At 38.2% G+C, this 15,314-nt stretch overlaps 1 protein-coding gene across 1 annotated transcript in view; it reads left to right on the top strand.

Annotated features, from left to right (window-relative positions):
- greb1 (growth regulating estrogen receptor binding 1) overlaps positions 1–15,314 on the top strand; it is a 226,762-nt gene that overhangs the window by 174,100 nt on the left and 37,348 nt on the right. The window contains exon 23 of the mRNA XM_051924903.1: positions 7,833–7,988. Within this exon, the coding sequence (XP_051780863.1) occupies positions 7,833–7,988 (156 nt within the window). The remainder of the gene's footprint in view (positions 1–7,832; positions 7,989–15,314) is intronic.

The raw sequence follows: 15,314 nt of genomic DNA, 5'->3' as shown, positions 1-15,314 counted from the left end.
TTGCTTGTCCAGAATTGAGAATTGGTGACATGTTCACAATGGGATTAAAATCTGGGGAGTTTCATTGCCAAAGGTCCAAACTTTTAATGTAATGAACGCTGAGCCACTTTTGCCTTGAAATCATGGTGCTCCATCATATGGAAAAATACACAGATCATCACCAAATTGCGCCTGGATTGTTGGGAGAAGTTGCTCTTGGAGAATATTTTGATACCATTCTTTATTTATGGCAATGTTTTTGGACAGAATTGTGAGTGGGCCCAGTTCCTTGGATGAGAAGCAACCCCTCTCCTGGATTGCCTCAGGATGCTTCACTGTTGGCACGACACAGGACTCATGGTAGTGTTCACTTTTTCCTTCTCCAGACAATCGATTTTCCAGATGTCCCAAACAGTCGGAAGGAGAATTGATCTGAAAAAAATAACTGCACCAATCTTCTGCTGTCCAATCCTTGTACTTCCTGCAGTCTGTCCTTGATGTTTTTCTTGGAAAGAAGTGGCTTCTTTGCTGCCCTTCTTGACACAAGGCCATTGTCCAAAAGTCTTTGCCTCACTGTGCGTGCAGATGCACTCACACCCACTTGCTGCCAATACTGAGCAAGGCCGGCACTGGTGGCAAAACGATTCTGTAGCTGACTCCTCACGAGTAGATGGCCCTGGTGCTTGCTAGACACTTTTAGCTGATCATTTTGTACCAAAATAAGTAAAAGTAGGTTTTTGTGATAAAGTTAACTTTTTGTGCTAATAAAGCTCTTTGCAATGAATTAATATTAATATGCATCTGATCACTCTGAACAATAATATGGAAACAATATGAATTGCCATGGGCGGCACGGTGGCGCAGTGGGTAGCGCTGCTGCCTCGCAGTTGGGAGACCTGGGGACCTGGGTTCGCTTCCCGGGCCCTCCCTGCGTGGAGTTTGCATGTTCTCCCCGTGTCTGCGTGGGTTTCCTCCGGGCGCTCCGGTTTCCTCCCACAGTCCAAAGACATGCAGGTTAGGTGGATTGGCGATTCTAAATTGGCCCTAGTGTGTGCTTGGTGTGTGGGTGTGTTTGTGTGTGTCCTGCGGTGGGTTGGCACCCTGCCCAGGATTGGTTCCTGCCTTGTGCCCTGTGTTGGCTGGGATTGGCTCCAGCAGACCCCCGTGACCCTGTGTTTGGATTCAGTGGGTTGGAAAATGGATGGATGGATGAATTGCCATCACAAAAACTGAAGCTGCAAATTTTACAAAACACAACATTTGTGTCACTGCCAAAACTTTTGGCCACTACTGTAAGCTGTATGACCAGAGTGAGCAGATTTTCAGAAGTAGAAAATTATACAGTGAAACACTCAGAAGAAGTAATTGTTGTTCACAGTGCATAAGCTAAACTATTAGTTACTGCAATCTTTTTTTCATATATTTTTCTTTAAAAGTTTTAAATTAATTTAATGATTCATTGGTTTATAATTTTACAGTTTATAATTTATCTTGATTACACCTGTCATAAACACATAAATAATTTTTCATATTTGTTTTGTGATTTAATTGTCATGATTTATTGTCACAAGCACCACATTTTTGTTATTCTGTTTTTTGTCTGTGCTACATGGTTGGTAGGCCTGTGATATCCATGCCATTTGATTTGTTGACATCATGGCAGCTATATTGTATAATATTGATGCACAATCAGTGTCAGAACTTTGTTACAAAATAAATGAAGTATCTAGTGAGAGATACATTTTGAGCATAATATTAATCTGAAGAGTTCTCATAATAAAGATTTACTGAACTTTTTCACTTTGACAAATTATTATCGACTGTTTAGTAAAATTACCTGGGCAATGTCGGACAATTCTTGTGTGACCTCAAAACATCTCTGTCACTCCATTTGAATAAAGTGTGACGGTGCAGGTCGGCTCCACACTACTGTTTCTCACCGGAAGACTCCAGAACTCAACACTGTCAATTACGTAATTGGATGAGCTTGGCAGATGAGAACAAACACACACAAAGCAATGGGTAGGTGCAAAAGTGCACTAGTGCTTTCACTAAAAGCATTACAAAAATCAAAGTGTTCAAAAGATGCAGTGCTTAAAATGTCAGTAAATAAATAATCTATAAAATAAAATGCGCTGTTAAGGTTAATAAGTAGATAATCCATTAAAAATGAGGTTTAAAAAAAAAACTGCAGGAAACTCATTTAAAATCCACAAGCCATAGTGCCTTCCTTTAAAACTGATGTCTCTTCGCCTTATCCTACTCAGATCTTGCAGCCCTGAGAGACGTCAACCAACAGGTGCAGATACCCATTTCATCTGGCCTGTGTCCCCGCCACCAATCCCACGGTGTCCATGGGCAACCACCAAGCCCTGTTCCACCTAAACTGCTGCCAATCCTGGCTCCATCCGGCGTGGGTGCTCTGTACTCCCATCACTGCCATTGGCTCAACCCAGTAAGAGCACCTCCAGAGTGTAATGGTCACTCCTGCTCCCGAGTCTCTCAACAGGAGCAACCCACAGCCCCCTCCTGAGGGATGGCCACACGCTCCTCCTTGGGGATCTACTCCTGACCATCTGCTTCAGCTCCCTAAACCAGCTTGCCTCCTTTCTCTCTCTCTCTTTCTCTTTCCTGCCTGCTTTTTCTCCCGTCCTTTAACACTAGAATTACCAGAGCCTATGAAAAAACTCGTAGATCCGTCCCACCTTAAATCACTTCTTAAATCCGTTCGCACCTCTCCTCCAGCGTCCTTTGTCCTCTAAATGTGCCGATAAAAACAAGCTGCAAGCAGCTGGCTATTCCATCCCCCCACCGACTTAGAACGTGCACGAACTTCTCCCAGCTCATGCCTTGATTGATTATCTGGGAGTGAAGTGGAGTTTTAGAGTGGAAATAATAGATTGTTATTTGGAACACACGCATTTCATGTGTGTTCCATTTCTACAGTAATCTGTGTAAACACATTTTTAAATCAGAAATTTTTTTCCATATTCTAGTAATAAATGACAAAATGTAGGCATAAACTATATAATGTATGAAGCCTGAAGTCCAAATATCAAAGAAACACTTTCACAAAAGGTACAAATATAACAGAACAAGTGCGCTTTTATTCAAATATATAAGTGCCGTGGCGCAACGTTTTCAGCTGCTGACTGGGAATCAAAAGGTCACGAGTTCGATCCCGCACAACTCCGTTTTGAGAAGTGAACTGCTCTTATTCTTACTATTTTAGAATAAAAACATTCATTTTATTTCAGTCTGTAACAGCCGGTGTAACTTATGATACTCGTAAAGGTTAGCTTTTTGGTTTTTTTTTTTTATTCAGTTTCATTCTCTCCATTCTACCCTACTCCCCCTCCCCATCTGACACTGCTGTTTTCACATAAAGACGCGCTATAGCTCGAATGTTATTTATTTGGATCACATAAAGACGCACTATAGCTCGCATATTATTTATTTCGCCAACGCTACACCTTCCAGATCTAAACACTAGCATGGTGTATGTGCCCAAAAAAAGTCTAACTGCATTCTCATACCATTGCTCGCGTACTAAAGTGTCAGCAGGTATGTTCTGTGACATTACACATGTAATTTGTGAGCATGCCCTTGACAATCAAACAGAGGAAGCTCTGCAGTTCACTTGTGCCTTTATGCTGTAGATCTGGCTCTTACATACAAAGGACGGTGCATGTGTCTAAAACATTAACATTTATATGTTACTTACATGAAAGCCAGATCTAATGATATTTACCTATTTACCTTGAGTTATTTACTTACATGATGAGGGTTCTACATCGGATCAAGAATGTACTTTTGCGATCGCTGTACTTTGTATATGTACATGGGAAGCTCTGCACTCGTGACTATATGCTGTAGGAAGTAAGTAAATAAATAAAGGTAAATCAAATGTTATTTACCTTGAGTTATTTACTTACATGATGATGTTTCTACATCGGATCCGGCTTTTATGTAAGTAACATATAAATGTTAATGTTTTGGGCACATGCACCGTCCTTTGTATGTAAGAGCCAGATCTACAGCGTAAAGTCACGAGTGCAGAGTTTCCCATGTACATATACAAAGTACACGATGGCAAAAGTGCATTCTTGATTCGATGTAGAATCGTCAGCATGAGTTGAGTGTACCTCTGTTATAGCACATCTATGTGAAAACAGCAGTGTCAAATGCGTGAGGTGCGGGGGGGGCGCAGTTGAAAAATTGGGAACATGAACACAGCTGAGAGAATAACAGAATAGAAAAAAACAAAGCTAACCTTTACAAGTATAAATTACATCGGCTGTTACAGACTGGAATCAAATGTATGTTTTTATTCTAAAATAGTAAGAATACGAGCAGCTCAGTTCTCAAAACGGACTTGGCCGGGATCGAAGCCGTAAAACTCAGCAGCTGATACCGTTTCGTCACCGAAGCGGTCGTAGCAATTGCATGTCAATGTCGCAGGTAAACGCGGGTTGTTTTTCTGCAGCTATATTTTTGAATAAAAGCGCATTTGTTCTGTTATATTTGTACCTTTTGTGAAAGTGTTTCTTTGATATTTGGAATTCAGGCTTCACACATTATATAGTTCATGTCTACATTTTGTCAATTATTACCAAAACATGAAAAATGTTTCTGTTTTAACGATGTGTTTACATAGATCGTTGTAGACACGGAACACACATGAAATGCATGTGTTCCAAATAACGGTATAGTATTTATAAAAGGTGTCATTGTTCTTGACTTCTCACTCTATACAACTCCAAGCAACTGACACGCAGGTAAACAGATTTGAGCTGAGAAAACTGTGCGGGGTGGGGGATGTGATAGTAGGCTGCTTATCAACACATTTGCAGGACAAAAGACGCTAACTGGAGAAGTGTGAAGCAGTTTAAGGTTGGACGGATCTACGAGTTTTTCCGTAGGCTCTGGTAATTCTAGTGTTAACCTCCTCTTTATTCATCTCTTCGTTTTTTACTCTCCTTGACTCGTGCAGGCTCTTTTTAAATCTGCATAACTGGGTGCAGTTGTGGGAAGCCGCTCCCTCCATGGCATCATTGAGGCACCTGACTTACCCACAACAGGCCAACCAGTGCCTACACTAACTGCTGAACAAAACGCACTTACTCACCTTCGCACCTGCTTGGCGCCTGCACAGGCGCGATTGTTTGTTTAAAACCAACTCAGCGCCACGGACCACACGTCACATGAAGCAGTTAGCCTGAACCTCTGTCTAGATGTTCCTAATGGGCATGACAACATCAGAATGGGACATTTAATGTATCACAGTACTCTAAGTTGTCTAGTTCAACCCAAGTCTTTAGTCCACATTTTCAACATAATATTGTATCACATACTCCAAGTCCTGGCAGACTTAGATGACTGTCTACTTCTTTCAGAATTTCAGTGTTTTTAAATTTCCAATGTGCCTTAAATTTCAACCTCATCTCAAGATGTGGGGGAAGGGGCAGATAGCTCTGTTAAAGTATATTTACTGCATAAATCCTGGTTCCATATATGGCTTGTTTAGGCCTTTCAGCAGTTTAAGGATAATTCCTGCCATTGGCCCAAGAAAAGAGTTTAGGTTTTTTGAACATGTATTTTACCTTTAAAAATTTTTCAACTATTTTTTAAGAAATTTAAGATAGGCCTCTCTATTTCACAGCCACAAGTAATCTGTCCAAGCTGCTGGCACATTGTTCAAATCAAATCCTGTAAGACAAACTCCTCACTTCTTGATCAGTTATGTAGCTGTGGGTCAGTTGGTGACACTTATAGTGTGGACCAATACAATCACTGATTTAAACTTACTATAATTGATCGATTCTGATGTGTTTTCTTTATCCTTTACATTTTTATTTTTTTACACAAAGCACCTGCATAACCATGTGGAAATCTTATGTTCTATATTTAAGTGGTATTTTTATAACCAAACTGAAGGCCACAGGTGTTACCTGTTCATTTTTTATTAACAAAATTAAATTCTATAGGCTTATTTTGCAGTGACAGCAACAATTCTAAAATAAATAAAATCCCCTTAATATATACTTTTTTAAAAGTAATAAAATATATACAAAAATGCTCCAGCAGAGCCCCGTGACCCTGTGTTAGGATATAGCAGGTTGGATAATGGATGGATGGATGGATATATCCATTATACATTTGACATAAAAGTTCTTGTCACAATTATAAGCTAGAATTCTAATAAAATGATCCAGTTAAACAAGACAAAATACAAAAATGCTTAATAAGTTTACCTGAAGGTGGTAGTAAAAGTGACGCTGACAGCTGGTCCTGGAAGAAAGCGTTTCAGGGTGGCCAAACTTAACACAAGGTGCCAGGTTCACGCCAGTAGTTTTGGCGAAGTAGCTGCCGTGAAGCTGAGACACACGTAAGAGAGAAGCTGGCTTTCAGGCAGGAAAGAGCAGGGGTCGCTGGAGGAACAAGCCACTATGCTACGAGCATGGGGGTAGTGTTACAGGTTTCGTGCAAAACTAATAACCTTTATAGGAGTTTTTGAGGAGGCCAACAAGATGCAGACACATCTAGCACACTATGTAAAACAGAATATGATACCCTAGAGCAGTGGTTCTCATACTGTGGGGTGGAGGGGGTGGGGCGGGGCGGAACCCCCCTAGGGGGGCGCAAAGTAACAAAAAGGGGGGTGCAAAGATGTAAAAAAAAGAAAAACAAGAATCAAAAATATGAAAAATACATCTGTTGAAACCAAAACAAATTAACTTAAACTACATTCTGATACCAGAAAAATAAATATAGAGTTAGATAAATGTCGATAAAAGTTAAATAGGTATAATAAAATATGCATCTATGATATATCATTAATTAAAAAAGAACAAATTGGTATTAGTGGGCTCCTTTCAAAAAAACCTTAGGGGGGCGCGATTAAAACTGTTATGAAAACTCAGGTCGCAAATACTTAAAGGTTGAGAAACGCTGCCCTAGAGCATCAGAAACGATTGGCTGCTGAGGAGCTTACAGTTGTATAAAGGCAGTGGAGTAAACTCTAGAAAGCGGTCTGTCTTTGAGCTGAATCTATACTGTAGAGGTTTGCTGGTGACAATACAGATAAAGAGAAGACCCTCCGATTACTTACAGTGGGGAGGACATCAGCAAAGAAAGATGGAGAGAAGCTAGGGAGTTTGTGCTGGTAAAAACCGCAAGGAACTGTAAATAGTATTTATTTTGTGTTTAGACATAAGGTCATTTTTCAACCTGCAGATTTCAGAGTGCAGAACTTGTATATATTGTAAATAGAATCACAGTTTTCTGCCCCATGTATTTATTGCTTTTTTTTCACCCAAGAGGGTGTGGAAACTAGCTTTGTGTGTTTTTTTGCAGGTAACCCAATTTTTAAGTATTTATAGTTTTGCACGTGAACAATAATCATTTTGCAAGAAAGGACATTATTTTGTATTTTCACAAGTCTATGTTGCCTTTATCTCACATACCTCAGGTTTCAACTCAGTAATGATCTACTAGATAGTTAGATAGATAGACGGAGCCTATTACCAAAGTTGTGCAACAGGTTCAACGACATAGGTTTCCACAATACCAAAACTAACTTTATCAAAATCACCTGTTTTGCATTTGAGATTAACTGAAACTTCATTCTGGGTTGCTTCCTACCTTATGCCCAATGCAGCTGAGATACCCTATGTCATTAAATTGGACAAAGTAGGTTTGAAAATGGGTGAATGGGTGCACATTTTAATTTATAATAGTCATTTAAAGAATTAAAATGTGATTTATATGTGTGTTTCATTTTAAAGATTTATTGACATGCAGTTTGATGAAAACAGGATTACCTCCTACATCTTGAATTATATTTCTTTCAGATGTAAAACAAGACAACATTCAGTTTCACCATTCAACTGCAAGGTGGCCTGATTATGACATAATGAAGACAATGCCTTTTGACTACACAGTTCATGACCCTAAATTTGAAGATGCAAGTCCTATTTATTCAGAAGATCTTATAATACGTACTGAAGGTTAGTACCATTTCTTAGTTTAATTCAGCTTCCTAGCGAAATTTATAAAAAATACTTTACTTGTACAAATAAAGAGTAACAAAATTATGACAATTGTTTTTGTTTTGTAATGCCTTTTATTTTGTCTGCCACACTATGTTCATCTGACTCAAATGCTCACCTCGTACAGCAACACCACTGTTACTATTTTAATCTCATCTTGCAAAGCTGAAATTTGTGATATCTGTAAGTCTCTAAAATGCTTTGCTTCGTTGTTGTGTGCATTATTTAAGGTTACATTTTATCTTCAAGTAAATATTTTAAGAGCAGTCCTGAACAGTAAGTATTGTAGTTAAGATCTTAACATTAATCAGAAATAGCTGTTGTCACATACTAAATTCAGTAATTCAAAATAATTACAAACTCAATCATCATATCATAATAAATGAGTGCAGAAACATTTAGTATTAAGGCACAAAGAATATAGCAGTGACTTATAACATTGTGCTATGAAGAGTTTACAGACAAAGTGACACTAAATCCTTTTCCTCCAGAATCACTTAATGCTGTCTATTTCACTGTTTTTTCCACGTCAGTAACATGGACTTGTTTACCCATACATACTGGGGTAGTGAACAGAAAGAAAGATGTCTTGTATTTTTTATGAAATTATCCTATATTTATTCTTGGTTCTTAACATAAACAAAATCAATTATGGAAACACAGGTACGCAAAAAAAGCAGATATCTTAAACAGAGGTGTAACTTGAAAATAAAAAAAACAGTAGAAAATGAACTAATGGTGTGACATTTAAGTACACTCAGGGACTTAGTTAACTTCTTCAAAACTGAAAAATTAAAAAATTTTGTTTAGATAATTCATTAATGAGTCAGTTATCTCATTTTGTTTATTAAATATTATTTTCATAGTGAGTTACTGTACATTCAAAAATAACTGATACATAAATGCAATTATATGTGTTAGTAAAGTATATAAAATATTTGCTTAAGAACATTTTACAATATCATGCATTTAAAAAGTGAACCTAAAAAGGCTTGTACTGGCTCAATTAGCTTTCATGGACAGCAGAACTCAAGTGATGTAAATATCGATTGATGCATTATTGATAGTTGTTGGTTGTGGAGGGTTCATGGCCAATTGTAGTTCATATTTCCTCAAACGTTATATTTTTGAAAGAAGTGCCTGACAGAGTGGTAAAATCTGTGTTGAAGTCTTAAGTAGCTGAAATTGTTAACTGTGATGGACCTTGATGGATAGCAATGCATTGTAGCTCTTTGCAAATAAACTGTAGTGTCATTGAAATATTGAACTGTTTTAATCTGCACATAATGCAGCCATGAAGTTTTTTAGCCTAGCTTAAATACTGACAGCATGTTTATTTCCTGTATGCATAATGAGTCATATAGTCATGCTTAGGGAGCTTGTTTCCTCTTCCATTTTATTGTAAACTAGCAAAATACCCACGCTTCGCAGCGGAGAAGTAGTGTGTTAAAGAGGTTATGTAAACATATATATACATAAACATATATACATATATATACATATACACATATCTACATATACATACATACACACATACATACATATATACATATATATATATATATATATACACACACATACATATATATATATATATATATATATACACACATACATACACACATATATATATATACACACATACATATATATATATATATATACACACACACACACACACACACACACACACATATATATATATATATATACACACATACATACATACATACATACATACATACACACACACACACATATATATATATATATATATATATATATATACACACATACAGACACATATATATACATATACATATTTACATATATATACACATATATATATACATATCTACATACACATATATCTATCTGTCTATCTATATCTATATCTATATATATATGTCATACTAAGAAAGAACCAGCTGAATGAGTTCTACAATCATATCAACACAATATTCCCGGCAATCCAGTTCACAATGGAAAAAGAAATCAACCGACACATCAGCTTCCTGGACATTTACATCAAAAGAAATAGTGACGCCACCCTGACCACAAGTGTTTACCGCAAACAATGCTACGCAGACAAGATTTTACACTTCTCCAGTAACCACCCGGTATCTCATAAACGGAGCTGTGTGAAAACCCTATTCAAACGAGTCCACACTCATTGTAATACCAAGGAAACAAAAATTAATGAGAGGCGCTATCTCTTCCACCTTTTCACCTCGAACGGATACTCAAAAACATTCATTAATCGGAGTCTACACAGCAGATGCCAAAGGAAGCAGCATACAATCGACTTAAATCAGAACCCCCACCCCACCTGGCATTCACTCCCCTATCACCATAATGTGTCAGAAGGCACTGCACGCACCCTGACCAAGTGGGGCATCAGAATAGCACATAAACCCACAAACAATCTGCGCACGGTCCTGTTTAATGCTAAAAACAAGAAATCGACAGCCGAAACACAAAACACAGTTTATAGTATTCCATGAAATTCTTGCTCTGCGGTATACATAGGACAAACGTCAAAAAGAATCTCAAAATGTGTACAGGAACATCGCAACGCCGTCAGGAGAAAGGACGCACTATCTTTGATATATGCACATACTAAATCGAGAGGACACACATTCAACTGGGACAACGTAAAAGTAAAATTTAAGGCCAGTACTAAAAGTGCCAGAGAGTTGGCCGAGTCTTGGCTATCAGATGAAAACGCCATCAACAGACACTTGGACATAAATCCAGCATATGCCAACTTAAGAAGGACATGCACACAATAATTAAACTATACAACCCCCCCACCACCCCCCCCCCCCGATCATACTGACTTAGTCACCTCCACCCACCCCCCACTGAATGTGTTGCTATATATTGCCTTTGATTCTTGTAAGGCTAAGCATTATCCTCTGATGAAGACCCCTGATAGGGGTTGAAAGCTCAGGAATAAAAAAAAAAAAAAAAAAAAAAAATATTTTATAATACGTGATTCTTTTTTCTCCCTTCGTGGATCTCCAGCTGCAAATATATATATATATATACACACATACATACATACACACACACAAACATATATATACATATACATATACAGTGGAACCTCTAGATACGAGTTTAATTCGTTCCAGCACTGAGCTTGTATAGCGAATTTCTCGTATCTAGAACAAACTTCCCCATTGAAAATAATGGAAATCCAGTTAATCCGTTCTGCACCCCAAATATATTAACATAAAAATCAATTTTCCTAACAAATAACACTGATAAATTATATATACTGTAGTCTACCTTTAATAAATAACACTGGTAAATAATATAACTGATTATTAAAAGAATCAAAACAGGTGTCCAAAGTGCAGTAGAGCATTCAATAAATCTTTAAATAAATAATCCTTAAAACAGTTGTGAAGTGGAGGTTTAAAATACACAAGAATAACAATCCTTTAACACGAGGTTAAAACGTCAAAAGGATGCCGTCTTTAAAAAACAGATGACAATCCCTGGTGCTTCTTCTCTGTTAGCGTCTCACCTGCGGGCTCTGCAACAGGCAAGACACTCTTAATGCAGCTGACCTTCTCTACACCGTCCTGCTTCAGCTGTTTGGCTCGCCTGTTCAGCTCACTGTTCAGCTACACGCGAGCCTGCAGTCACTCACTCGCCCTGCCCGCCCGCGCTCGCGCTCTCTCTCTCTCTCTTTTCTTTTACTTTTTCTCCCCCTTAACCGGCTCGCGCTTCTCTATATATGCGGGGAGGACATGGCAGCTGCAGCCCATCAGCCACAGGAACAATCATGGATGTGGGCAGTTTCCCACCTGTGCACTTAAGTGAGAAACGCAGACACCGCAGATCGCGGCTCGCAACTGCTACCACGCCCCCTCGCTAAGCCGCGAGCTATACCCACAGCCTGGCTCGTGGCTCGTTACGCGAACCAATGCTCGTATTTAGATCTGAATTTTTCACTCATACTTTCCTCGTATTTTGAATTTCTCGTATACAGAGGTGATCGTATCTCGAGGTTCCACTGTATATACATATCTACATATACACATATCTACATTATATATACATATATATATATATATATATATACACATACACATACACATATATATATATATATATATATATATATATATATATACACATATATATATATATATATATATATATGTATACAGTAATCCCTCCTCCATCGCGGGGGTTGCGTTCCAGAGCCCCCCGCGAAATAAGAAAATCCGCGAAGTAGAAACCATATGTTTATATGGTTATTTTTATATTGTCATGCTTGGGTCACAGATTTGCGCAGAAACACAGGAGGTTGTAGAGAGACAGGAACGTTATTCAAACACTGCAAACAAACATTTGTCTCTTTTTCAAAAGTTTAAACTGTGCTCCATGACAAGACAGAGATGACAGTTCCGTCTCACAATTAAAAGAATGCAAACATATCTTCCTCTTCAAAGGAGCAAACAAATCAATAGGGCTGTTTGGCTTTTAAGTATGCGAAGCACCGCGGCACAAAGCTGTTGAAGGTGGCAGCTCACACCCCCTCCGTCAGGAGCAGAGAGAGAGAGAGAGACAGATAAAAAAAATCAATACGTGCCCTTCGAGCTTTTAAGTATGCGAAGCACTGTGCAGCATGTCGCTTCACAAAGCAGCTGCACAGAAGGTAGCCAACGTGAAGATAATCTTTCAGCATTTTTAGATGAGCGTCTGTATCGTCTAGGTGTGCGAACAGCCCCCCTGCTCACACCCCCTACGTCAGGATCAGAGAAAGTCAGCGCAAGAGAGACAGAGAAAAGTAAGTTGGGTAGCTTCTCAGCCATCTGCCAATAGCGTCCCTTGTATGAAATCAACTGGGCAAACCAACTGAGGAAGCATGTACCAGAAATTAAAAGACCCATTGTCCGCAGAAATCCGAAAACCAGCAAAAAATCCGCGATATATATTTAAATATGCTTACATATAAAATCCGCGATAGAGTGAAGCCGCGAAAGGCGAAGCGCAATATAGCGAGGGATCACTGTACACATATCAACATATATATACACATACATATATACACATACATACACACACACATATACATATATACATACATACACACATATATATACACAGACACATATATCTACATATATATACACATATCTATCTACATATATATATATACATATCTACATATATATACACATATATATATACATATCTACATATATATACACATATATATACACATATCTACACATATATATATATATATATATATATATATATATATATATATAGCTGATTACCCAGTGGATTCACTCACTGAGTGCAAGAGAAAAAAATAACAAACTTATTTTATACATACTACATTTTAAATTGCCAAATTTATTTTTCCACAAATAAAGAGCACTTACAATAACATAGAAATCAATATAAACAACATTAACATCATTATCATATCAGAATATGAAGTAATATATAAGAAGCACATTGCATATAAATATAAATTATTAAACAGTAAAATCTTCTTCTATAATACTCTACCGTGGCTATTCGTTTGTCTGTCCAGGATTTTAAATCAGCTGCAGCTCGCAAACCGTTTCACCTATTGACTTGAAATTTGGTACACATATACTACGTCACGTCTACTATTCGCTTTCCCACACATATCAACATATATATATACACATACATATACACACACATACACATATATACACATACATACATAGTGCGTTGCAACACGGGCTGTGATTGTTACATGGGAGGGAGACGACAAATCACAGCTTCCCGCTTTCTAATCGGGCCTGTGATTGGTGCTTTGACGGATGCCCAGAGCCCACAGTATTTCCCCTTAGGAGAGGCGTTAGGCAAGTGTAATTGAATAGCGGTGCTGCAAGTTATTACTCTTTTTATCTTTATTTTATTTTATTGTAGAATCAACTCACAGCTGCGTGCACCAGTGCGTCCGTGGCGGATGCGTACGGCTGACGTTTTCATTCCCTACCACCTTCGCTAATCATTCTTGAGGCAGATTGAAGACTTAAGTGCCAACTTAACTGAAAAATTAAAGAAAACATACTAAGTTTTAAAAAAAATCAGTTTTAATGGGAAAAGATGCCGACGAAAGAAGAGAAGCAGCGGGACGCTAGGGTGAAGAGCTGCTCATTAAGCAGCAAGCGCATCAACCTCTGAGCAAACGAATGGTAAACGTACAGAGAAAGAGGATAAATAACATGAATGCTCATGTCAAGTGTATTCACTCCACGTTATCGTGCAGTGCGCTGTTACTGGTATTTTGATAAAAGAATTTGAACAACATATAAGAAGCGTATAAATTATTAAACAGTAAAACATTAACATTTAAGAAGTAAAGATACATTGAGTACTACTGCAGTGCTTTCGGGTATAGTACATTTTTTGTTTGCCCATTACATGCATAAATGTATACATTTTTTGGTGTACCTACCCGAGAACACGCGACATGACCCGGCAGTTAAAAATTTCTCGCTCCAGCAATTTTAACTCTGTTACAAAGTCATCTAATATGGTATTGCAAATGGCAGCGGGAGCGTTTGTATAAACTCAATTTAAACTTACGGTTTACACTGTGCTTTGAAGATGCATAGTACGCGACACGTGTTTCGCCGTAATTGTGGGCTTATCAGGCGTACACACTCACTGCACTCCCTTACGGGTAACGATCCTCGGACGTCAGCGCTAGAGGCGAAGCCCCTAACGTTGTGCCACAGCGTGTGGTTCGTTCATTTGACAGCATGTAGATCGGGGTAATTACATTGCAGGCATTCGTAGTCTGATTCACAATCTGATTGTATGGGTGGTTACCTATCAGGTAACGCTTGTGGTTGGTGAGCAAGTCGGCTAACTTCTGCCACGGTGCCCTCTTTCAGTTGCGAGAATAAGATCATAGAATGGTTGAAATAGTTTAATATACAGTATATAGCCAAATCCCCGCGCTTCGCAGGGACGAATATGGTATTGCAAACGGCAGCGTTTCTATAAACTTAATTTAAAGTTACGGTTTATACCGTGCTTTGTTTCATATTCTTTTCCTACCTTATCAATTGTGTAATGTGTTTTTTGAACAGGTTTGATTCATCGAAGTGATCACTCCTGCTGCGTTCAGTCACTTCACGTGAGCCGCTCTCTTGTGTGATGTTGCGATGTCCACGGGTTTATTTAATGTTAGCTAAGACCCGGCAGTTAAAAGTTTCTCGCTACAGCAATTTTAACTCTGTTACAATTTTTTTTACATTTAGGGTAAGT

The sequence above is a fragment of the Erpetoichthys calabaricus genome, chromosome 3, assembly GCF_900747795.2.
Source record: "Erpetoichthys calabaricus chromosome 3, fErpCal1.3, whole genome shotgun sequence".
In the NCBI taxonomy this organism is placed as follows: Eukaryota; Metazoa; Chordata; class Cladistia; order Polypteriformes; family Polypteridae; genus Erpetoichthys; species Erpetoichthys calabaricus.
Note: the sequence above shows the minus strand (reverse complement) of the source record. Positions and strands in the feature narration are given on the sequence as shown.